The sequence below is a fragment of the Chinchilla lanigera genome, unplaced genomic scaffold (assembly GCF_000276665.1).
Source record: "Chinchilla lanigera isolate Chin_1 unplaced genomic scaffold, ChiLan1.0 scaffold00030, whole genome shotgun sequence".
NCBI lineage: Eukaryota > Metazoa > Chordata > Mammalia > Rodentia > Chinchillidae > Chinchilla > Chinchilla lanigera.
In genome coordinates this window covers 10278631-10303756 of record NW_004955431.1, presented here as the reverse complement: position 1 = coordinate 10303756, position 25126 = coordinate 10278631, and the positions used below count along the sequence as shown (strand labels likewise).

At 39.7% G+C, this 25126-nt stretch overlaps 1 protein-coding gene across 2 annotated transcripts in view; it reads right to left on the bottom strand.

Moving 5' to 3' along the window:
* Window positions 1-1151: 1151 nt before the first annotated feature.
* The window catches only part of Dclk1 (doublecortin-like kinase 1), a gene marked incomplete at its 5' end in the record, with an annotated part of 326977 nt that continues 303002 nt past the window's right edge, over window positions 1152-25126 (bottom strand). The window contains 3 exon segments of one of the 2 annotated variants that reach the window (XM_005387690.2): window positions 6753-6911; window positions 19653-19726; window positions 24701-24814. In XM_005387690.2, the coding sequence (XP_005387747.1) occupies window positions 6854-6911; window positions 19653-19726; window positions 24701-24814 (246 nt within the window). In that variant the 3' untranslated portion in view covers window positions 6753-6853. 2 annotated transcript variants of the gene reach the window in all.

Sequence of the window (25126 nt, the reverse complement as noted above, 5' to 3'; positions counted from 1 at the left end):
TGGGACATCTGTCACAGTGCTGATGGCCAGCGTGGATTTGGCTGGTCCAGCTGGCTGGGTGTGGCACCCTGTGTTTTCCTAGCACTCCTCCTGGATCTGGGGGAAGTGGGCTACCTTCTGAGATAGAGCCAAGCCTTTCTCCCATTTAGGGGATGTTACAAGAAAATTTCCAGGATGCTTCTTCACTTATTTCTTGTAACCCATTTACTTCTATCTTTCTAACTGCCTTCTCTTTGCATAATGAGTACCCCCTTTCCAATTCCCAGTCCAAATGGCCGGGAGTTGTGGAAAATCTTTCCTACCCAATTTCCATATACGACAGTTTCATCATCTTCAATCCCAGAGTTGTGTTTGAGGTTTTCATGTCAAAGCTCATTTTTCTGGTGGCAGGTTTTTGGCGAGGCTGCCAGTCTCATAAAGCAACGTAATTGTCCTTGGGAAGCAATCATTTGGCTATTGTTTCACAGCAGTTGCCAGAAGTCTAGAAAGGACCCAGTGTCTTTGGTACAGAACAACAAAAGGAGAGACAGCAACGTGTGGATGGCAGGGGAGGTGACTACGACTTTTACAAGTTCTTAGGGATATTCTGGCACCTTCCTAAGACACCAGGGGACTTACAATCACTCTTCCTGTTTGACTTTTCAATCTCCTAGCACAGAAAGCTCAAAAGGAGAGAACTTTATGCCCTTGTAGTTTTGCAGTTTTCTCTATGGTCAATACTGCACGTGGGATGCCTAATGGGACATTGCTATAAAAATGGCAGCTAATTACAGGTTAGTGGCTAAAACAACACTCTTCTCTGGAGAGCTTATGCACAGAAGTTGAAGGATAAACAGGGCTGAATGGTATCTGATTTCTTTGGGCTTATCCAAGTCTCTGGCCCAGGCAGGAAGGTAATATATGAAAAGGGACATTTTTGGAATAGTTGTTTTTGAATTATGCTCATGAAATACTCGCTGTGCTATGGAGGACATGTGGGAAAGCTACACTCTGACTGCATGACTAATTTTTAAAGCCTTGCATTGAGAGAATTCTCCCCAAGAACACAGCTGGGCTATTCCTTCGTGCACTGAATACGTCCATTCTAAATTGAACTAAAATGAAGTTTCGCTCTATTATGGCAACATGAACTAAAGAGCAGACCCAGCAGCTAGGGTATTATATAGTAGTTCATACACCAAGAACTATTCTTTTATTAACTTTAAGAACATGTTTTACATAAAAACAGGCAACATCAGAAAAGCTCGGTAGATAAATGAACATAATATATCACAGATGATTTCATTCCACATTAACCTACATTTATTAGCTTAAACTGAAGGATTCAGAAAAAGTTGGATCTCATTCCACCTTTAATCATGGATACAAATTGTTTGAAAGTTATTTAATTAGGATTCTGAAAATCAAAGATTAACCTATGCCATCTGACCCATGCAGCAAGTAATAAATTCAGTAATTTCAAAGGAAACATTGAGTTTTTCGCCTACTACATCGAAACCTCTCGGAAACTTGTTTAAATGCATCAAGTTCCCAGCCCACCTTTTTAGTATGCATGACGAAAATACTATTTAATTTCACACTCAACTAATCCTTTCATAATTTTCCTTCAGCCAGAATGAAAAAAAGGCTATTACTAATTTCCTAATAAATTTTTTAAAAAAGTTATTGGGATATGACTTTAACCTTGGCCAGTTTCAATTTCTTTTCATTTGTTCTGAGAATACACTAAAGATTAATGTCAATGGTAAGTGAGAAATCGTCCCTAGAGTACTGTTCAAGCTATATTTCTTACCACATTTGATTGGACTGGAATGAATTGATATCATTAGAATCTTTAACATCACTTTTTAAATGCTACTTTCTTTTAATATCAACAATGACAGCTTTAAAACTATTACTTTAAATTAATAAAGTATATCACAGACAAAAATATACACTTTTACATTAAAGCAACATTAAGGGTCTCAGTTTAGTTATTAAAAAAGAATAGTGAAGAAATTTACAGGTATGGTTCCATTTTGGAGGTTACTTTTCCTTTAGGGAAAAAAGAACGAAACCTGATCTTTCAATTGTCTCCATGGGCAAGATATTGCAAACCTCATGATCAAACCACTTGCCAGTTAAATGCTCACTCACTGAAAAATGATCATTGCAGCCTCCGTGTTAAGCCAAAAATGACAACAAACAAACCAAAACACCCCAACCAGAGGCATTCTAAACCTCTATGTTAAATCTTGTTTCCCACCAGGTTATGACCCTTAATGTTACTGGATGGATGCTTGCATATCTGAGATGATTAAAAGTAAAAGACTAGCCTAAAAGCACCTCCTCCTTTAGTGTGTAGTTACGTACAAGCTAAAGATTCCTTTTGACAGTCTCAGGAACCCCATTTGTAACTGTTCCATGTATAAGCACCATTGAGCCAATTTTTAAAGCACTTTGCAGCAATCAAATGTTTAGCATGTCCTTAAGTTTCACTGATTTATTTGCCTTTAAATAAACAAAAAAGTGTGAATGCTGTTCTATGCTATCCTTGTATATGAATTGAGAAAAATGTTAATTTTGGAAATGCTTTTAATCATTATTTGCCCCCACAGACTAGAATGGCTTCAGGAAATTTGATGATTAAATAAAGCAATCCTGTCTCCAAAGAAGCACATATCTGACCCTCTACACTGCATGCAAAGTAAGGGTCTATTTCAGAGCATTTTGTCAAACTCCTAATGGACATGGTAGATTACATGTGGGCAAGGCTGACCCCTGAACTGTCAACTTTGAGTTGTTTTTTAAATTTTTGAACAAAACAATGTAGCCATCTAATTTAAATGACTTACAAGTTACAGAAAAGATGCTATCTAAATATATGCCTGGTGATTCCTTAAAAGAAGAAGAAAAAAAAAACATCTAAGTGAATAATTACATTAAAACTACCTTCTTGGATCTTGATTCTTTCCAAAATTATGGAATTGCAATTAAGGAAACATGCCAGATTTTTTGTTGTGGTTCTTTTCTCAGGAAAACTGGGAAGAATTTGAGAAGAGAGGAAAGTGAACCTTTACTCTGGTACAGGTCCTGGATAGCAAACTTCAGCCTGGGGCGCACTTTTATGGTTAAATTAAAACCTTTGAAAATAGGAGTTTATCATGGAAATGCTGACAGATCCTTACCCAGAGAAGGGCTGGGGGCAACACAATAATATTAAGAAAGCTCTCCCTCAGCTCTGTCGTGCTTCAGCACAGGGGATAGAGTTGTCTAACGGATGCCGCTGGCCAGCAAACAACCTTGATTTAATGTGCTTGAGCCTTGGTCAGACGGTAGCTCCGTGACCCTCTAAGTCAATTTTTCTTTTTTTCCTTTCTAACTGAAATATGCCTCAAAGGGTAAAGGATTGCAATTTTAGTTTTCATTCATGGATATACTGCTTTCTTTCAACAATATCTGACGGGCCTGTTAACACTCCCCCATGGGAGGGTTGAGTAGGTGCAGGAAGGTCTCATTGAATACAAAACACAAAGTGTTTTCAGTAGTTTATTCATATTTCTTTTTCTCGGCTTATTTTAATATGCACCACATGTGAGTTAGATGAGGGCTACAGTAAAAGCATTTTCCATGACTGAAATCTTATTTTTCCTTCTAATGATCTGGAGCAAATCACATATTCATTGATCATGATGAATAAAATGATTTCTGCTACAATGTTGAGAAAAAAGTGTTCATTAATATGAACAGTTCTCCTCTACAGAGATGACTTACACGATGCAAATAATGAAGGAGTTCTTTCTTAACTAGTCTATTATCAAACTTAAAAGACGATGCTTAAAATTCCCTTGAAAATACTAGAGGGCTGATCATGTGTCAGGAAAAGAAAGACAGTCCTCATTACCAGCCCTCCACCATAAGAGCTATATTAAATATGTGGAAAAAATATGGAAACACTTGTGGTGATGATTAAATTGATAATACAGAGATACACTGCCATAATTGTACATATTTGTTCTATGATAAATAAACTAAAAAATAAAATCAATTTGGTTTTAGAAATTCCTCAAAGAACACCACCACTTAATTATTTATAACTTGAACTATCCCAAGAATGTTGAGAAAGAAATTACAAAGCCCTGGCTAAGAGCAAAGCAATCTGGATACACCAACATCAGCATGCCTTGTGCTTGTCTGTTAACCCTCTGAGTACATCTCTGACATTCAAAATCGTGGTAGCTTAGTGCTAGAGAGATTGCATTCCATTGATTACTCAATATTTCTACTTGACAGGTCACATTCCACTGTTTATTCAGCATAGATCACTCAGATTCTACAGCAGTGCACTGGGATTCTCAGCTGACTGGGCCTTGCATTCCTCTGAGCTGCTCTCTGCGTGTGCTGAGAAACACTCTCGCATTGCCCCAGGTTTCAGTGGAAAAAGGTCTAGGCCACGCACTGTAGCTCTGGACACTGGACGCTATAGCAACACATAGAATGCCCACAGAAAAAGCAGTCGTTCAGAGAAAAAAAGGGAACATGACAATCTACTGCAAGTAGGTCTCTACCTATAGGATTCTTTACATTCACACACTTAGAGTTGTGGCCAAGTATATAGCTACTCCTTCACCTTAGAATAGTGCATTGCTTATATTTCCAGAGAAAGCAGCAATTTCTGACCAGGTCAGTGCCATTTACTAATATGTAGTTTATCTATACACACAAACATCATTCCTGGTGTTTTCTGTCCCATCCCCTGTTTCCCCCAAACCAATTTCAAATGATTTACTGATTTATGCTGCTTTGTGATTTCATATATTACCATTTCTAGAAGACTATGTGGGAGTCTGCCTTGCAAAGGTAATGACACGTTGTGATTTAAAATCTTTGTAAATGTGGACTGTAGTTGAAGGGCTGAAGAGTAAAAAGCAGCAGCTGAAAATCAGTGTGAATTTGAAAATTCAGAATGTATAGAAAGGTCATTCAGAAATTTCAAGACTCTCAGATATTAATGTATATTCAAAACTGAGAAAAGAAGGCTCATTAATGATCCAGTTAAATATTTTTGAGATATGACTATCTGTGTTCTTCTGGGTTACAAAGCTGAGCAAACTTTAGAGGGGACATTAGTTGGGTTCTGCCTCAGACACCCTTATATTCTTCTCTCTGAGTATTGCCATGGTAAACAGGAAGCAGCAGGCCTCCAGTCAAAAAGGCCTATGTTCCAGAACAAACTCAGGCCTGGAGATTCATGCCTGGAGATTTGTTAAATAGAAGTGAAAATATAGATCTCACTCAGAGCTGGGTCCAAAGACAAAACAAAGTCTTCCTGGACAGCTACAGAGTGGTATAAAAAAAATCATCCCAGGGAATAGAAGTTTATCCTCAGGGGTATCTTTAAAACAGTATACGTTGCCCTTCCTGGGAGACTACACAGGTAACCTACAGGTGCACAGGTAGCCAAGTGTGGTGGTGCACGCCTATAACCACAGCACTCTGGAAGACTGAGGCAAAAGGATCTCAAAAGCTTGAGGCCAGTCCAGGCAATTGAGTAACTTAGCAAGACCCTGTCTCAAAATAAAATAATAAAAGTAAAAGAGGGCTTGGAATGCAGCTCACTCCAAAGGCACTGGGTTTAATTCCCAGTTCCACCAAAAAAAAAAAAAAAAAAAAAAGTAATTAGTTTATATCCTTTGAAACCATTCCGGCTAGTGTTCCATTGTGCTTTCTCTTTAGCCACTTTGAAAAGCTCTTGCCCCCCTCCTAGCTCTTCTATATATGGATTGCACAACAGATGTGGGTTTCACAGCGATGACCACAGTATCATAAAAAGCAGGTAAGAAAAAAGCACACGATCTCATCCCTTCTTTCTTTTGAAATTCCAGCCCTACAGAGCACCTGGCAATTTATTGCTCTTTTTCACTGGTTGCTTCTTTCCTGTAGATGTCTGATACTGAGCACACAGACCTTCACTCACCAAGCACAAGACAAGCTGTGGTGATTCCCTGAGGGTCTGCATTGGCACTAGCAGCAGCTGATGTGAAAGCAGCATTCCTGGGGCAATATCAGTACATCTTCCTGGGGAGACAATTTCGGGGGAGGGCGTATTGTCAATTTCCTGGGTAAGGTTGTTTGTCACAAGCCCATCTTGAATGCACACCTCACTGCAGCAGATGGTTATACTAAAGAAAAAGGATTCCCTTTTTAATAGGATTGTGAAGGAGAGAGGGGTGTGTATGCTGAAGTTATAAACCTGCCGTGTTCTAAACCCACAGAGAAGAACAATCAAGTTATCATTCTAGATGCCTTTCTTGTCTGGACATTTCAGCGTCTTAATAGCACTCCTTGATCTGCAGCAAAATCAAAAAACATGTGCGCCTACACCCAAAGGCCTGAAAAATTCTCAGCAAAGATTCTCAGTTAAGTTCTCTGCACTAAGAGGGTTAACATGTGCTATATTACATACTGCAGATCCTAGCTTGACCAATGAAAACGTTCATTGCTTCTATGTTTAAAAAAAATTGGAAATTAGCCTTAACCCTTTGAGGACCTTACTAGTGGCAAATTACCATCTTCACAACCTCCACGTGCCGTCTCACTCAGTAAAGGGAAATTACTACAAAAGTACCCCCAAACATGCTCTTTGTTCTGCTATTCAAGAGCATCGAATGCTAGAGAGACCAGATGAAACTGTTTTACAGAAATTTGGGGAAAAAAAATCTAGTGTCTCAAAGGGTTAAGCTAGGACTTTGAGTCAAAGGGGCTCATTAAAAGGGCGAGTTAGGGGAGCGAACAGTCTCGGAGGAGCTGGGGGAGTAGTCTTCGGATTCCGAGTTGAGTTCTGGCGGAGCTGGCTGCGCCTTGTACCGGCTCCTCACATCCTGGTTGCATCTTCGTCGGAAAACCTGCCTCTCCTTATCAAGAGCGGTGGTCTAGCAGGGGCATAAAATGAGAAAGAGGACAATTAGGCAGAGGGAAATGGCATGAGAAACCATTTCTAGAACTTTGTGAGTTTGGAAAGGCATGCTGGCCAAGTTAACCAGTCCATGATGGCTCCCTTTGGTCAATAGTCTCCACTCTTGGGGAGTTCTCTACTCCCTCACACGGAGCTCTGTAGAGGACCTGGTCATGACATCAGCAGGCACATCAGCAGGCACAGGCAGGATGGATGATGTCACGGGTTAGAACTCTCCCCAGCCCTGTCCAGACTTCTGCTAGCTCCACATCTGTTACCTGTGGTGGCTCTTGGACTGAGTCCTTTATGTGTGAGGTGTGGGAATGCCCTGCAGGTGACCAAGCTGCAGCCTAGGGCAGCTGGATAGCAGGAATGACACTGTCAGACGTGGACACAGCTCACCCTATTCTTTAGCACCTTCTCACTTTAAATGATCTTATCACCTGTTGATAGAGGAGTGTGGCTGAGCCTCAGGGAAGGATTGGTTGAATTTTAATGAAACTAATGCCTGAGATTGAACATGGCTTTGGATGCAGTTAATCCAAATGTAAACTTCCTCATGGATTTCATTTAACCAAGTTCATTTTCATCTTACTATGCGGCAAATATGAAATGGAGATTCAGTTTTGTGAGGATCCCAATTCTTGGTCTCTATGCTACATTTTCCTGAGGAAACCTCAGATAATTTCCCAGCCTGTGCTCGCTGGCTGCAGCTCTGGAAGTTATTACGACATCAGAATGAGGAACAGCATGACTTCATCACAGATTTAATGGGTGTGGGGAAGAGCAGGGTCATTACAGCGAAACCTTACACAGAAAGCAGAAGAGCAGGTACAAAGCCTGAAGAAAAATATAGAACACATATAAAAGTTGAAGGGGTCCTTGTTTTAAAGTCCCTCTTTAAAAGGAGGTAGCCTGGAGGTTATTCTGCTTTTAAGAGATTACTTTTCCTCTATAGGGATATACGCCACCATTTTTCCTCCTGAAAATTTACTATTAGCTTCTTCAAAGAACTCAGATAAATTTATGGCCAGCCTAGTTCTGAGAACAAAGTGAAAACTAAGCCCATCATACAACTGCTGTATAGCATTAGAATGATCTTAGATCTAAAATAGAGCAATCAAAGCCCCAAAATGAAGTAATAAAGAAAGAAATAGACACAGTGTGCAGAACTACTACAGTAAATGGCTTTGTTAGGCTGAACTGTTCCACTTTAAAAGCTATCCACACACTGAATCCCAGGGTTACCCACCGATGAGGAGTATAAACTTTAATAATTCACTTTGTTTCACTAGATTGCTAATACAATGATTCAATAACTGGTCTGTTGAAATGTCTACCTTTGATTCTTCAACTTGTTGAATTTTTAAGAACTCTCACATGTACAGTTCTTGGTCTTATACCCATCAATTTTATGATATGTTCAACATCATAAACTTAAATTCCTAACTTTATTTAAAACATTGTAAAGTCACAACACATGGTATTTGGCTTTCAAAGCAAACTGAACATGTTCTGTTTGTGTAGAGTTGAATGTTTGTGGAAAACAGATGTCTATTTAATCCGACTTACATAAAAAGCATTCCGTACTTATTCCAGGAGTAATATAAACTCTTTTCCTGGTCATAAAAAATAGTTCTATTTCTTTCTGAAGGAAGAAAATGTCATTGGCATTGGGCTGAAGTTTGACTAGCAAACACAGACAATCAGATGTGAGGGAGCAAAACACCCATGGCTCGTGGTCAGAAATTCTGTGTCCTGCTTTGTGTGTCCCTGGCTAGATGAACCTTTCACTCACTTCTGTCATCTATTAAATAAGGATCAAGAATAATTCCTTCACACCTTACAGAGTTGCTGTAGGTATGAGTGGCTATGTGTGCTTTCTAAACAGGTAAGATTTCCAGAAATGGAAGATGATCTTTCTGCTTTACAATTTGATCTAAGAGAGTGTTTTAAAATGAATAAATGTAGGTCAGAGTCAACTAATGTTAAACAAAGCCCCCAAATGCAACTTAACTCAGAGCTTTTCCCTCCCTCCTTTGCTGTCATTGATACAGTCTGGATATTCAATGCTTCTCCACATGCAATGATTAAATATCTGGCGTATTGAAACTGACATCCACTTTTGATTCTTCTTGAGTATTTTTAAGACTGAGGATTGAACCCAGTACCTTTACACTGAGCTTCATGTCCAGCCCCTTTTTATTTTTCAGAGAGGGTCTCGATAAGTTATTAAATTGCCAGGCTAGGCTCAAATTTACAATCCTCTTGCCTCAGCCAGAATGCTAGGCTCACAGGAGTGCACCACCACGCTCTGGCTTTCTTTGAATTTGTAAGGGCCCTCACATATATAGTTCTTGGTTTATACTCATCAATGTTATGATATTTAAGATAATCTATTCAATTATCCCAAGTCATACTCTTGGCTGAAGCCGCTGAAATAGGACATTTTTCTGAATACCTTAATTCAGTTTGTGTAGAAGCTGGTGGTATTTATGCGAAGCCCATGCTTGGGTAATCTTATCACCTTCCTTTTAACATTCATACCTTCAAATCGCTATAAGGGAACAGTCTCTCCCTCACTTGTTCTCCTGCCTGGAATCTTGCCCTGTTCCCATGTAAGTGGTCAATTCTGCCTACTCTTACAAATGTCTCTAGTTAGCAGCTTTCTACATGTTTGCCTTTGTAGTTGAACCCTCACGCTCAAATGCTCCTTCACTTTCACTTATCTGCTCTTCAGTATTCTCACAGCAAGAGCGCTTGGAAAGATATCTTGGTCATGATCACGTGTCATAAAATGAAAACCTGATGGTTGTTTCCTTTGGATTTAGAGACTCTTACGGTTAAAAGATGCTTTTATGAAGCATTTTTGTACAAAGCTTTGTCTCTACAGGCAGGGAAATTGAGGCCCACGCATGTGATAAGACTTTCCAACATTGTACTACTGCTATTAAACAAGGAACAGAATTTACTTCTCCTGCACACGGCCCAACCAGTCTTCCAGTGTACTCTGAAGTCTACTGAAATAGAATCAAACAGAGTCCTTGGACTCCAATAGCTCACTCCTCCCTTCCCGTTAAGAGGAGAAGACTGGCCACAGAGAGCATCAAGGTCAAGAGATGAGGATGTTCCCATGCTGCTCATCAGAAATAAACCTTTCTCAGAAACCAACGTCCATTCACTCTAACCCCATTATGAGTTTCAGGGACGCCCTGTAACCTCAGGTTATAAGCTTTTGCCTTCTCTGTTCCTAGACAGCTTAGTATATACTGCTACCCCATGCATCCTGCCTACACCATGATTGACACTGTTTTCCTTACCACACTGTAGACTCTTTGAAGGACCAAATTGAGCCTTAGATATCTCTGCATTTTCCATAGTTCATATCACACAACAGAGGTCACCTATTTGTCTCCAGAGCACCTAATGCCTTGGACGTGCTGCACTCCACTGACAGGTCAACTTGCACAAGATCTGACTCATTTACAATTCTTAATATAGGGCAATTCCTTGTATTATGCTTGACAATGTGCTTGCAGTACAGATTTCCAGTTTCTAGTTACTGCTATTACTCAGAATGATCCTATACAGTCAGGAGGCTGATTGTCTCCCTTTAGTGGACACTGGATTTGTAGGAGTGCACCCATTTACTCTGCCTACCTTTGTTAACCACACCTTAGTTTCCTTTGGACCTCTTAGTCCCATAACCTGTGATTCCAGTGAAGGTGGCTCTACTCCACCTCTGGGCTAAGGCAGGTGTGGGACTGTACAAGGAGCAACAATGAGCCTGCTGAATTCCTTAATATCTATGACTGGCTCAGAATGGGCACCAAACCCAGTGAGAAGAATGTGTGTGAGTCTTTTGCTAGGACTTCACCTTAACAGTGGATCTCAGAATTGAGATAATAAGAGGTCAAGAGCTGTTTCCCACATCCTGGTACCACAGATGTCAAACTAAATTGAACTCAAGGCAGCAAGGCTGAGGGCAGAAAGAAATTACTCTTGGACTGAATTCTGAATCTATGCATCACTGAAGCCAGATCCCATCCATGGACCTTTCTGGTTATGTAAAACCTATATTTTCTTTCTGCTAAAGCCTGTTTGGTTTGTGTTTTCTCTTTTTCATTGAATAGACCTAACTGTGTATCTCTGAATGTACTTTCATCATTCTCACCTCCACATCCTAGCTCAAGCTCTTACCTGACATGACCTCTCCTCTCCTTCCCTCTGCCCACACAGATTCCTTTATTATCCAAGACTTGACCACATTTCATCTAGAGCATCACATTTTTTCCCCTTAAACCCTTAGGCAAAAACTGTCTTGACCAAACTTTTGGAACTTATTTGCAGTGACCTTCGGTGCATTTTTCCTGAATACATGTAAGTTTCCCTATGGTACAGACTGAAACTTTATTTGCAAGAATTCTTAGGGGACTGTGAAGTATCACATACTTCTTAATTAATGCAGAACTCTTTTAGGTGAATATGTGTTTTTTGAATAGCAACAAAAAAAATGAGAATCCAGAGAAACTCTAGAACACAAGAGTTAAAAGCATTAAAAGTCAATATTTAGGCATGCAATGTATGTTTCAAAAATGATCAAGTTCTTACATCTGATTAAATTAATATTCTCATACTCATGCATTTCCCTCATCAAAAAATTTACTGTCATCCAATTTCTTACCACAGTAAGCGTTGTCATATATGTTTTAGAATTTTGACTATAAAATTAACTCACTTCTAAAAATGTGAAGCTTATTTTCCATAATTAAATTCTGCAGCCCCATATGCAATTCAGAGCTGATGAATTTAGCAAGAAAAGAGAACTATATGTTATATACAGATAAACAGATATTGCCAAAAAATAGGTTACTGAATTGCAAATCTCCAGCCTTTGAAGCATTTGAAACATAAGTTGTTTTCTAAAGTGTGGCATCACAAATTCCGGGGCCTTTCAACCATTCTAACAGGCAGCTTTCCTCTTTATCAGTCTTAAAATATTCCCAGATGTAAAGCAAACAGGATCACTCCTCCTTACACCTAGGTTTGCAAAGTAAGGGTATTCTCAGGTTTACAGACTCTGTTAATACTTAAGGTTTGCTAACAGATTTCTTACTTATGAGTTATTTTGTTCATGGTTTGTAGCTTTGGTGCAACCAGCATGAATGGACTTGCAGCAGAAATCCCAAATGTCTCCTCAGTAAGTAACCACTTCATGAAGAACTCCTAGGAGAATGTGAAGATACGTTATCTTCTAATTTTTCTTTAGTCGGGTGGGGGTGGTACCGGGAATCAAACTCGGGACCTCACACTTGCCAGGCAGTCACTGAGCCACTGAGCTATATCCCCGGTCTCTCATCTTTTTGTACTAATTATCATAGGTTGCAGGTGAGCAAGAAACCTCTAGCGATCCTGGTGTTGACCAGTGGTAACCAAATATAAAGTTTTAACCTGGTAAATGCAACTGCTACTCTGTATTGGGCAAGAGCTATCAAGTGGCCTGACGGAGTCTGGTTGGAAGAACAAACAGCTGATAGCATAGAGAAGTAAGCAATATAAACCTGTCCTACACAGAAGAAACACAACGTAGACCTACATCAAACTATAAGCTTTTCACTAGCAGAAAGCCCCTGGCAGTTACCACAGCAAGTGTGAAAACTGAAGAAGGGTAAAATAGTGCCATTTACCTCAGCAACTCAGGTGGCTGCGTGCACAGTAGGTGGAAACTGTAGAGAAATTAACATCCACAGCATTTCAGTGCCTGCCGTACCACCACTCCTACATAAGTGAAAACAGCGCTAACCAGGAGATTTAGCCTAACGATAGAGAGACTGAATGAATTTGGCCCGTGGCCTCTTCTATTACAATGAAATAACACTGTGCTCCACACGGTGCTGAGATATTTTAAGTCCTTGTTTCTGACACTAAATTTGGAAACCAGCATAGATACATACGAACTATCCATCTGATGTACCTATGCAACGATAAAGGAAAATTGGAGCAGTGCAGCTCAGGAATGAATCAAGAACAGCAACTGAAGCAGTAGCTTTGCTTTTGCTGGATTGAGTCACCCCATATCTCTGTGATGCTTGTCTTATCTGGTAGCTATAGCTTAATCCCCTTGGAAGCAGCAGTAGGTAGAAGTCAGGAGAATTATCTTTTTGTCCCAGCTCAGCTAATTATGTGACCTTGGCCATGTTTCCAGCCACAATGAGCCCCAATTTCAGGCCCACAGACTGAAGGAGGGAGTGAACTATCACGCATGATCCCAAGGGAAACTTTCACCTATGAAATTCTATGAATATGCTTAATATCACCATCAATCTCCTATAATGGGTTATGTTTTCTCTTGGCAAACAATAGGCTTTACAGTCTATGGATCAGAAATATTTCTGTTCCGCAATACGGAGAAGATTCACAAGGGATGTACCTCATTTTAGTCACGAGGCAATGTTTTCTGTCATGGTAGTAATTATTGGATTTAAGTAACTGCTTTTTTCAGAGGCAAATGTTGACTGCTTTCCCTTCTTTGCTTTTCTTAATTTATTGCTAGCCATCACAAATAGTCTTCATTTCATTAATAAAAGAACATTATTGTGCATTTTGCCTTTTTGCCCATCCATTATTCATACCACCTACGAGACTGAACCAGGGATGCAGCTGCTGGGGCATTAATCTCGGGAACCCTCTCCTTTGCTTACCCTCACTCTGTAGGGACTAAGTTACGATTTGCTTGCCATTTTGGAGATGTTTTGTTTGCTGGTAAAATTAAACTGACAAATCAGGTGAAATATCCCTCCTCCTTATCTTATTGGGTTCTCTGTCATGCTTACTACAGTTCTGTTTTAGTTTGCTTTCTTATCCTTTTGGCTCCTCCCCAGAAAATGCAACGTATCTGGAAACATGGTATAGATTTTCCCTAGGTACAGGTGATCATCAAAATGGCAGAAAAAGACCTGCATGGGATGCAGCTGAGTAGCTTCCAGGCGAATTCCTAGATCTGGCTCTTCTAATTATGATTCCCCAGTTTTTCCAGGAGAGTTGACCCTATGTTTCTGCACCAGCCATCTTACACGTAAGCTTCTCTGGCTGACCTGGTTCTTACAAGAATGCCAATTGGCTTTGCTCTGTAATTGGCTTCTGATGGCCTCTCATCAAAGGACTACGATTAGAGCCACTCAGTAGGCACTGGGCTTAGGCTTTCAGTGCACAAATTTCATGTGATTCCTCTGTCCATGGCCCCTGATTTCCTTATAGACATGCTAAACTAGGTAGCCTTTTTGTTTGCTCTTCATCCTACTAGTGAGCTAAAGAATCACTTGTCTTAAGAAAATCTACGAAAATTTAGGACTTACTTCGCCAATAGACTTGTTCCTGGGGTACTAAAAATGGCATATCATCCTACAATATCTCATAAGTGGTTTGATTGCCCAAACTTCAAAGTACCCCAAACTATTCAAAATACATTTCTCCTGAAGATCAGTGGAAGAATGGTCCCTTCTCTGGTAAGTCCAATCACTCACCCATGAACTTAGCCCACATTTACAACAGACCTACTATGTGCCAGGCATCCTTCCTGCCAATGGAGACAAGTTTTTAACAAGCCAAATTCCTGATGTCATGGTCTTTGTATTCTTATAAGTGGCATCTTTTATTTAGATATATTTTTCCCTTGAACAAGAGTTGGGAAAGTTTTTCTGGAAAGGGCCAGATAGATCATATTTTAGGCCATAGGACTCTCTGGTACAACTATCCAGCTAAAGCAGCCTCAGATATTTATAAATGAATGTGTGTAGCTGTGTTAAATTAAAGCTACTCACTAAAATAAGCACGGAGCTAGACTTGGCCCATTGGTCAGTCTACTAGTCCTGTATATGAGATGGCCTTTTGACCTCACACTTCACTGGGACTTTCAGCTCTGGCTATTTTAAGTGAACTCTGATGTTACAAGAGCTCATGAAAAACAGAAATTGCACAGTAATTTTTACCCTAATCAGAGCATAAGAAAAGTTCATAATTCCACTTCAATAACAAATGCTTTCATCTTGAGAGAGAGCTTTCTCAGGAGAATCTGCCTCCACTGCGGCGAGTGTGATTTTCTCTTGGAAATGAAAATACAAAGCAATCTCTTCTGATTTCTTTTCTGAGCTGATCTGTGAAAGCTCTTGCGCACACACAGATTTGGGAGGTGGATAACAGGCTTCTCCTTTTTATAGACACAGAAATTGAAAATCAGAAAAAGAATGTAACTTTCCCAGGGTCATTCTGCCAGGACAGGCTGGATCCAAACACAAGCCTTCCTGACTCCAAAGCCGGCTTCTCTCCATCTATCTGCAGGGCTGCCAATCCTTAATTACGTTCATTTCATTTTTATCTTCAATACTGTTTACTTTCTAAAAGTGATATGTGTTTCACATGTATCTGAGACTTGTTCACCTCCATTGTGTGGACATTTATACTCTTCCCTGATAGAATATGTACTAATACTTAAGTTCTTTACATTCATTCCTACACATTCACACTTGAGCAAGTCTTTATCACATCACTAAACATCACTAAGGAACATTCTCAAAGTATGGCAGGAATGAATATGTAGAAGAAAGTGTAGATGTTTAGGTTGAAATAAAAGAGAGTGAAAGTAAGTTCAGAATAAATACGATACCACATAATATTCAATTGATACTGAATCATCAGGATTCTCAGGAAAATGTATGTAATCTCAGTTCAATTTACACCTAGAGAGTAAGGCTTGGAATGCCCTGGCATTTTCTCCCTAATGACAAACATGTTCAATTTTTTATTTTTTATTTTTTTTTTTGTTTGTTTTCCGGTACTGGGAATCGAACTCATGACCTCACGCTTGCCAGGCAGGCGCTGTGCCGCTGAGCTAAATTCCCAGCCCCTAAGTATGTTCAATTTTTTAAAAGATCCAGATATGTTGTTGGAAGCCTTTTTCAAGAGGCCTCTGGAAAAAAAGCAAAATGAAACAAAATCAGACCTCAAACAGCGAGGCACTCATTCGACTTGGTGAGATGACACAGATGCTTCACTACTCCTCTATTGCTTGCAATGGCTTCTCATGATGCTGCAATAGGTGTTGGACTTGCTGGTCTCCTGGACCTCCTGGCCTAAGAGCTCACTTGTAGGAGTAGCTAGGTACAACTACAAGACTAATCGCAGGACTTTCCGGAGACTCCTCTGTCGTTGCAGTTTGAGTGGTTGGAAAGTTTAACTCTATGCTTTTTTGCATCTTGACCCCGCCCCTACACACAGAGAGGGAGCCTCAGAAGGGGGTTGAGTGGTGCCTAATCCCTTGCAGGGACAGAGTCATCTGCCCGCCCTTCTGGCAGCCTCTGCCGTTCAGCAGGGAGCACATTCTCATTTGGCAGAGCAGAGCCTCAGCAACCGGCCACCAAGCAACCGTTCAGCTGCTGCTGGCTGAGTTGCACCCCGGAGCCCTTCTCACATGCTGCTGTGGCTCCTCCCTGGCTTCCCCTGGAACAGTCCTTGCAAACCTGCACCGAGTGAGGTGCGTTTAACTGACCCCATTACTTTTAACAACTGAGCATGCCAGCACTTAATAGCCTTGTAAAGATGGTGCACGGCTGCCACTGCTGTGCCTCATTACTCACTGTTTCAGGACGGTGCAGAATTCAGTATGCACGTTTTAGTCACATCGTGCCCAGAAACCCAACCACCCTTTGTCCTGGCTCATTTCCCCATCTTATATTGTTTAGTATTTTTAGCTTATGTCTTGTTTTGTTGTTTATGTTATTTAATTGGGTTACCCAGTTCCCTTTGTCATCCTGTTCTGTATGCTCAGATACAGAATTCTTTTCTCTGCACTATGAGCTGGCCATACAATGGGCCATAGTGACAGCTTCACTTGAGGAATGTGACTGCATCTCCTTTTAGATAAGGACAGCTTTTCAGGAAGGGAAATATATAACAAGACGTAAATGTTTTCCAGTGGGGAAACACAATGGCTTCATGGTCCCCCCAGGTGTGGGATAGTCTGGTGAGCTTGCTTCTGGGACCACGTCCTCCTTGGACTCTGGGTAAAGTCTCCTGGACAAATGACTCAGCCAGGGGACGCTGTTCCCCAGCTACAGTTTGGAAGGGGCTCTCTGTTAAGAGGTGGAAGGACAAAGAAGAAAAGGAGGAACATGGACTCCCATCACTTCTCCTTGATCACCAAAAAGTCAATTAAGAGGACCACGCCAGTTCCGCGCGCCGTAGGAGATGGCTTTTCCAGACTAAGGCCCGATGTGAAATGCTTTACAAAACGCAAGTGCGACTCCCAAGTGCTCTGCTCGGGGTAGCGAAACCAGCCACAAGCACTTATAAACAAAACAATTGGGAGCAGGGATGCTGCCCGTAATGATTGTTTATGTTGGAAAGTTGGCTGCCACCGTGGTTAGACAAATGCTCCCACTTCCGTGGAGATAAAAGGCCAGCGTTTGCAATCAGCGAGGAGAGTGTGTTCGTTCTGGGGCTAAATGGCGTTATAAAACTTCCTAATTAAGCCTAGATGCCAATGAGGTTTTAGCATCATTTCTCCAATTTAGCTTTACATACTGGGTGCCCCGTTTAGTGCAGCATTAACTATAAACATTGTTGTTACTGCCCCCAGCTGGAAAACAGAGCAGTTTATGTGAGGAATAGGAAAGAGATTATCTCCCATCTGCTCCTGCCCATTATTCAGGGGTATGTCATTTTGTCTGCTGATGGGAACCATCACTAGGATTTTCCTTAAATGGCCTTTTATACTTGGATTCCTTTATTAGTTGTTATGTTTACTAGGTGCTTTGCTCTCACAAATTTAGCAATTTAATTTCTAGAGATATATTGTTTTAATTGGAGGGATTTAAGTGTGTAATTTTTATCATACAAATATGCACAACTGTAATCGGACATACTTGATGGCTATTTTTAATCATATATCAATTTTACATGTAGATGTCTGGTTAATATGCCCGAGGATAGGAGATATACAATTAAAAAAGGAAGGCACATGGTATGATTCATTTATATACAGTATAAAACCAGGCAAAGCTAATTAATGTGGATAGACTCAGGGGTCGGTGTTTAACCCTGGGGCCAAGAGACCCTCCAGTAGGATCTGGGAGGGGGATCTTGGGGTGCTGGGAATGCTCTGTGCCTGATCTGGAAGCTACCTACAACGGCACGATTGGGTTGTGAAAATCCATCTGGATGTGCATGCGTAAGATGCATACTCTTCTGGATGGATATTATCTTTCCATAGAAGGGAAGGGATGGATGGATCATCTTTCACATTAAAAGGTAAAAAAGCAGAGTCTGTGGGAAGGCAAGTCATAATTAATTTACCTTCCTCCCCAAAAAAGGATCAGAAATAAAACAAAGTTCTCTCCACATCTATAAAATGAATTTACTTAGGTAAATCAAAGGGTGGATATGCAGCTCCTACATGCACACCAATCTGAAAGATACAAATTCCTTTTCTGTAAAAATGACTTAAAAATATATTGTTGAGACTTGGGTGTTTTCTTGTTTTAAACAGATTTCAAAATTATTATGATTTTTGTGTGTTTTGATTATTTATCAATCTCTTTCCTAAATCCTTTGTTTGGAATGTCTAATTAGAGAAAAATAATTAGGAACAAATTTGGAGGCTTCAATTATATATTATAGGTATAATCCATTATATATATAACATATACTTTTTTTCTTCTTTTGTGTTTTTCGGTAAAAGTTGGCAGACCAAGACACAAAACAATGTCAGGCAGACAGTGTATCACTGCCAACAGGCTCCAGCATGCGGATTTTTTTTCCTGGCAAACGCTAAGATGTGGAGCTTTACCTGGAGATCATTTCAGAGATGTTAAGATGTTAAGCTCTAGGGAACTTCTCCGAGCTCATATCTCAAACCATCAAAAGCCATCCTGCTTGTGGATAACTTAAAAACACATACACAATGGCCCTTGCAGGAAATGCCAGGGCCATCGAGTAGAAAAAAGAACAGTGGGATAGAATTTTAACCCAGTTTTAAAAAATCCCGTAGGCCTTTTCGCTTGAGCAGATAAGCCAGCTAAACAATCTGACAGTTAGAAAATATTTAAAAGTAAATTCATGCAATAGCTAGTACATAGAGGGATTTCCAGGGGGAAAGAGGTAACAATAAAACGAAAACAAAACAAAAAGGTGGAGAATTTGAAAACACAAGCTTACCAACACACACAATGCATTCTATAGCCCACTGTACTTGGAGGTGCTTCTACTACTAACGTGTAAATGCATTGTTTCATCCATCTAAGGTCAAGGTTGGGCTTGATGACTTTAAAATGACAGTATATACTTCTATAGAACGTACACTGAGGTGCTGTTGTTCTTCCATTTATCGAGGGACCAAAGAGCACTGAAAATCATTGTTTTAATCAGCAACATCAGGCAAATGCTTTGGCATTAGCACTAAATATACTGTCCTTTTAACCATAGGAAAATTGATACTGAGCATGTGCAATGGAAAGAAAGCTGGCAAATGTCAGTGTGAATAATGGGTGAAAAAAAGGAATGAGGGGGTGTGGCATCTCAATCAAGATTAAAATGAAACTGATAAAGCAGCATATGGACTGGATAACAAATCAAAAGCATGTTTATCCACTGAAGGAACTGGATAATGGAGACTGCCAGCACGTTGCCATGGAAACACTGACTGTTGAGCTGCACCATCTCATACCTTATCCAATACATTCCTGGTTGCTGGTAGTAGTCCAAAGACCCTGATCTCTTGATGGTAAACCCGTGGTCCAGCTGAGCAGAGAGAAATGGGGCAACTCAGTGGATCAACATTGTGCTAAAGAATTAAGACTCCAGACCAAGCTGTTCTCCATTAACTAGAAAGGTATACACATAGTGGCGATGCCTCTTCTGCGGGGAAACTAGTTAATAGCGTAAATCTGCACATTGGAAATAGAAAGGCAAGAAAAGACACTAATCCCTCATGAAAATCTTGGCGGCCAATTTGTTAGCACAGCTCTAATTTGCCAAACAGGCTTTGGAATGCGCATTTAATAATGTCCTCTCAATTTCAAAAGGTACAAACGCTTTTTCATCTAGTATAGCGTGAAAACGCTTCGTAATTAAATAAAGTACTGAAATCTTTTTTAGCCACCTAAGAGAAAGCAGATTGGACCCTCTCCCCGAAATACTGCCCCATTAGTTTTAAATCTGAGGGTTTCATAAATATAAAATAAAAGAAATAGAATTAGGTTTTAAAACCCTACAAATCACAGCCATTTGGATTATTTTCTTTAAGAGTTAATCTTTGAAAGCAGAGCTGTCCTTAAATGTAATTAGCTGTCCTAATTACATTTCTCAACTACAAAGATATAATATAAAAGTCAGTAAAATTTCTCTAGGAGAGTCAAATTAAACAGAATATAATTTTCACTGTATATTAACAATGCATATGTAAGGTGCTTACAAATAATAAAAGGCACAATAAGTAGAAGACAAGATAAGTTTCTAAAGTTGTTTATCCTGGAATGAGTTGTTCACTTTTGACTACCTGGGAGTAAAAGATTTAATCTCAAAACCAGGAGAAACAATGATCACGTCCACGTCCCCACTCTGCCCGTGGTAGGATGCAACCTGGACACTTTTCTTTAGAGAGGGACTCATGAGCTCTTTCAAGTGTTCTGCTGGTGTGATGCAGTTGACAGTTCCTACTTCTAAATTCACAAAGGCCTTTCACAAACGTGCCCTGGCATCAAGCATTTAAACTAAGAACTGCTTGGAGGATTTGGTGTTCTGATTAGAAACCAAGCTATCCCATTGTTCGTGGAAAGAAACCTGGGGTTTTAATCTTTTAAAAAACGTTTATTTTGTTTTATTAATTTTTTTTTAAAAATTTGAAGTATACTTCTTAGGAAGATGGTGTGTAATACAGCTTTAGGCCATAAAAATGTGCACATAGTAACTAGTTCTCTACTGCCATCTACAGGCGAAGTTTCATACCGCAGGCCATAAGGTCATTTCAGAAATAAGCTTCCCAGTATCACAATTATATGCACACTGATTAGTATGGATTTGTTCAATTAGACTGAAATGCTCTATTTGCGTGAGCAAAATTCAAAAGAAGAGCTTTAAAGCATTAGGAAAATTATCGGTTAAAATAATAAACAGCATTAAATGGGGAAAAATAAATTGGAACTGACATCTTAGTCATCGGTTCTTCATCAAGCTGAGCAAATCTAATAATGCCTCCCTCTCCTCCCTCAGCTCTCAAAAAGTCCACCGTTAAAATGTCATCTCTAATTCCATTTTATGTCTATAAATTGCATTTTAATAACCTTTTGTTTCCCTTTCTCCTGTGTGTGTGTGTGTGTGTGTGTGTGTGTGTGTGTGTGTTTATTTTAAATCTCCTAACTATGCGCTGGGAAAGATAACAGAGGCACAATGGAATTTTTCTAAGGGACAGAATGTTGCAGTTCTACTGACAGCTATCTAATCCCATTGCTTGACCCCGTGTCAGGACACCTTTCCTCCTTTCAGAAGGCCTGGTGATGCCCAGGTACCTTCAGCTAGTAATTACTTTCCTTGCCAGTTCAAGCCCTTCATGCAACCTTCCTATAAAGTTATCATCTGTCCTGCTTTTGGTCTTAATGATGTAGGGAGTGGGAAACAGAGAAGAAAAAATGACAACATGAACAAAAACACTATGGTTCAGACTACCAGTACGTGTTAAACTATGCTCATGTCGTAATTATACCGTAAATAGAGTCTGTTTGTTGTGACAGCGTGCTCATCTTCCTTTTGCCATTCTAACAAAGAAAAGTGTCATAAATTCATTAAAAGCGTGATCGACCTCTAGCAGGTAGTTAGAGTTCTAACTAAGGAAAGAGATGCGTCTGGTGAAGACTAATGCTTTATTTGTTGGCTTCCTATAAAAATAAAAACAAACTGACACTACAATCTAAACTGTTCAAAAATCTGAAAGTTGTATATGATTTTCAAAAAGTCAGTCCTGAGATATGGAAGTTTAAAATAAATTAAATTATTGTGTAGCCTCCAGAGAGAGAATTTTGCCCAGGAAGAATTGTGTGAATAAAATTTATACTGAAATAAACTTTAGTACATCTATCAAATAGACGTCAACAGTGTGTTAAGTCAATTACAGAACTTTTCATGATGTGGCAAACCAATAATTATTCTGAATTATTACATTGTCCAGTAGTCTTTATAGAATATTCTATTTACAAATGGTATTTTTTCCACCTTCCAATTATACTCTGCCTCACGATAAAATGTTCTGATTTGGCAGTCACATTTAAGGGTTAAGTGAATATTACTTAATGCCAGGACTCCTTTTTTCTTGAGATAGACCCATAATAATTGGTCTTTGCAGCTTTAAAAATGGATATACATTGCTATCCCAGTTTCTAATTTACAGCCCACCCTGGGACTCATGACCTCCCTGGGATTTTTGTGGAAAGTAGGGACTTTTTTGAGGAAAAGTGTCCTGAAAAAGGTGCCCAAAGGCACATAGTACGGTGGATAATTTTTTTTCTTGAAACAGCCTCAAAAATTTACACTTTCTCTTTCATCCTGGAAATATTAATGGCACTCACATATGGATTGTGCTCAAGAACTTACAAGGTATGTTTTAAGATGCTTTTCCAATTAATTTGAGTATGAGTTAATAATTTAGCAAAAGCTTTGTAGGGATGAAGAAACATTGAACAAGCATGCAGTGAATGTGTAGGAGCATTACACAGGCTGCTTCACAATGTATATATAACCAGTTTGTGCAGTTTTCATGGAAAACATGTTGGTGATGAACTGAGAAATCTGCACCAAAAATTGCATTCAAAATGGTCCAACCACGATATTTAGAAAAAACAGTCAGTGGGCCTTTGCACTTCAAATACGAATTGGAGTGTTTTGAGGTACATTTAGATGAGGGTTCAATAAGCTCATAAGAGTCAGGTTGCAGAATTTAACCACACTTGATTAAAATAAGACTTTCCCCTACAGATCTGTTATCTGTAACCTGGAAAACTGCCCTGAAGTTTCTGCGCTTAGTCCTTATGGGCCTCCCAGAATACTGTGAACAAATCATTGCTGAGCAACCAAGGCAAACTTAACCAAAGACTAATTAAAATAAAAGACCAGGTAAAAAGAAAACAAAAAGGAAATGACAAGGTGGAAAAGGCAGTCTCATTAGCAGCAGTAGGGCCCTGCGCAGGGGCAGAAAAGCAGTCCTTTTCATGGACAAGCGTGCTGGCAGCCCATTCCAAAAGAAAACTCTGCATAATTAGAATCAAGCGCTTTGGAACAGACTTGCATCTTGGATGAACAATGAAAACAGAGCATAGAAGGTTGAATTTAGTTGAGCATCATGGTGAGGTTGTTACTTGCAAAAGTTACTGAGTGACTATCAGCTGATAATGAACACTGACCATCTGGAGAGAACCAAAGAGAGGACGAGAAGAACAATTTGAAATCTTAAAACTTCAGCACCTCTGAGGAGCAACCGAAAGAGTATGCGTTCTAGTTAGCACCAGCTGTTTACTCATGTGCCAGCTACCCATACACATGGAATTCACTGTTGAAAAGGTTCAATTGAGAAAAAGGAAATGCAAACAGTACACAGTGTGTATGCATGCATTTATACCACTCTCAAGTTCTAGAAGCCCATATCAAATATTTAGTAACCCAGATCTGGGACTGGTTGCATCCAGTAGGTCATTTATTTTAGATTTATTTGGAGCTCTAGCAAAGCCAAAAAGAAAAAAAAAAAAGAAAGAAAGAAAATAGAAATACCCACAGAAGGAGTTAAATATTCAGTACTACCTAGGAGAATGAGGGAATGCTGAATAACATTAATAATTTCTAAAAATTTGACATCATAATGTCTTAAGTTCATCGTTCAGAAAAAAAAAACCAGCTGAAGTGATTTTCACATTGAATGTGCTGTTAACATTTACATACACTGGAAAAAGAGGAAATTATTAAAAACTCCAGTAATCTAGGACTTAAATATATTTACCCTAGAATATGATACCAGGAAGTATGAGGTTTCATTATTTCTTGGTCCAATTTAATCTTTGCCTAGAGCAGCTATCAAATTGCATGTAATGTATGTCTGCACACATAGAACAGAACAAAAAAAAAAGAAAGGAAGGAAGAAAGAAATCTTGCACAGCGGTATCAATAAAATGGTGAATAATAAAGGGCTTTCAACTTTAAGAACAGAAATTTATAAGGAGCACAACATCGTGACTTCACTGGGTGTTCACAGCAATTCAGTCTCACTGAAAATCTTATGTAGGCTTTCTGCAGTGTTTTGGTTTTAGTCTAGGTCTAGTATAAAGATTGGTAGTGTTCCAGGCTCTCTCTGCTGTATTGTCTGTCCCAGTTTCCCTTTCCTTCTAGGTCTTGGCCAAAGGACACTGTGAACTCTTTTCTGAAGAGCCAAAATGTTTGTATTGGCACAGAATCCAGTGTGGGGGAGGTTTTGCTCTAAAAAAAAAATAAATCATGAAACTAATATATACTGCAAGATACCCTGGAGGTGTTGGATAATGATTTGACACCCAGGGAAATGATCTGTAAAAACACACTCACATATACAAGCCCCACACCGCCTCTTGCGCATTAAGTGGTAGAGCTGTCTAAAGAAATGACCCATTCTGCTGTCTCTGGGTGGAATCCCTCGAGTAATGCTTGTCTCTTAGGGAGGTTGCTTTTAAAAAGTTAGAGGTGGTTATTTCAGATGCTTACTGCTATGACAGACACTCCAGCGGCGGTGCTGTTCGGCTTGGGGCCGGTGTTGAAATGCTTCTTTATCTTTCCAGCTACTGACAGCTGATGCTCATTTTCTGGAAGGCCATCATCCTGGAGAGAAGGAATGGAGGAAGGAAGGGAGGAAGAAGGAAGGAGGGAAGAAAGAAGGAGAAAATAAATGAGATTCCTGGGAAATGAAGTCCCATGATTCTTCTAGTCCCAGTCTGTAAACTCAGAATTTAGAAGATGCAGACACAAGCCAGCCAAGGTCTTCTCATGAAACTCTGTTATCGGAAGTACTTTTCAAGGTCTTACTCATGTCCATATCTCTTCTGCAATTAATAGTCTTGGTGTTACCTGAATCTCAGAGATTTGTTTCTAAACTGAACTCTAACATGTATATTAAAGAGAAAGTTAATGTGG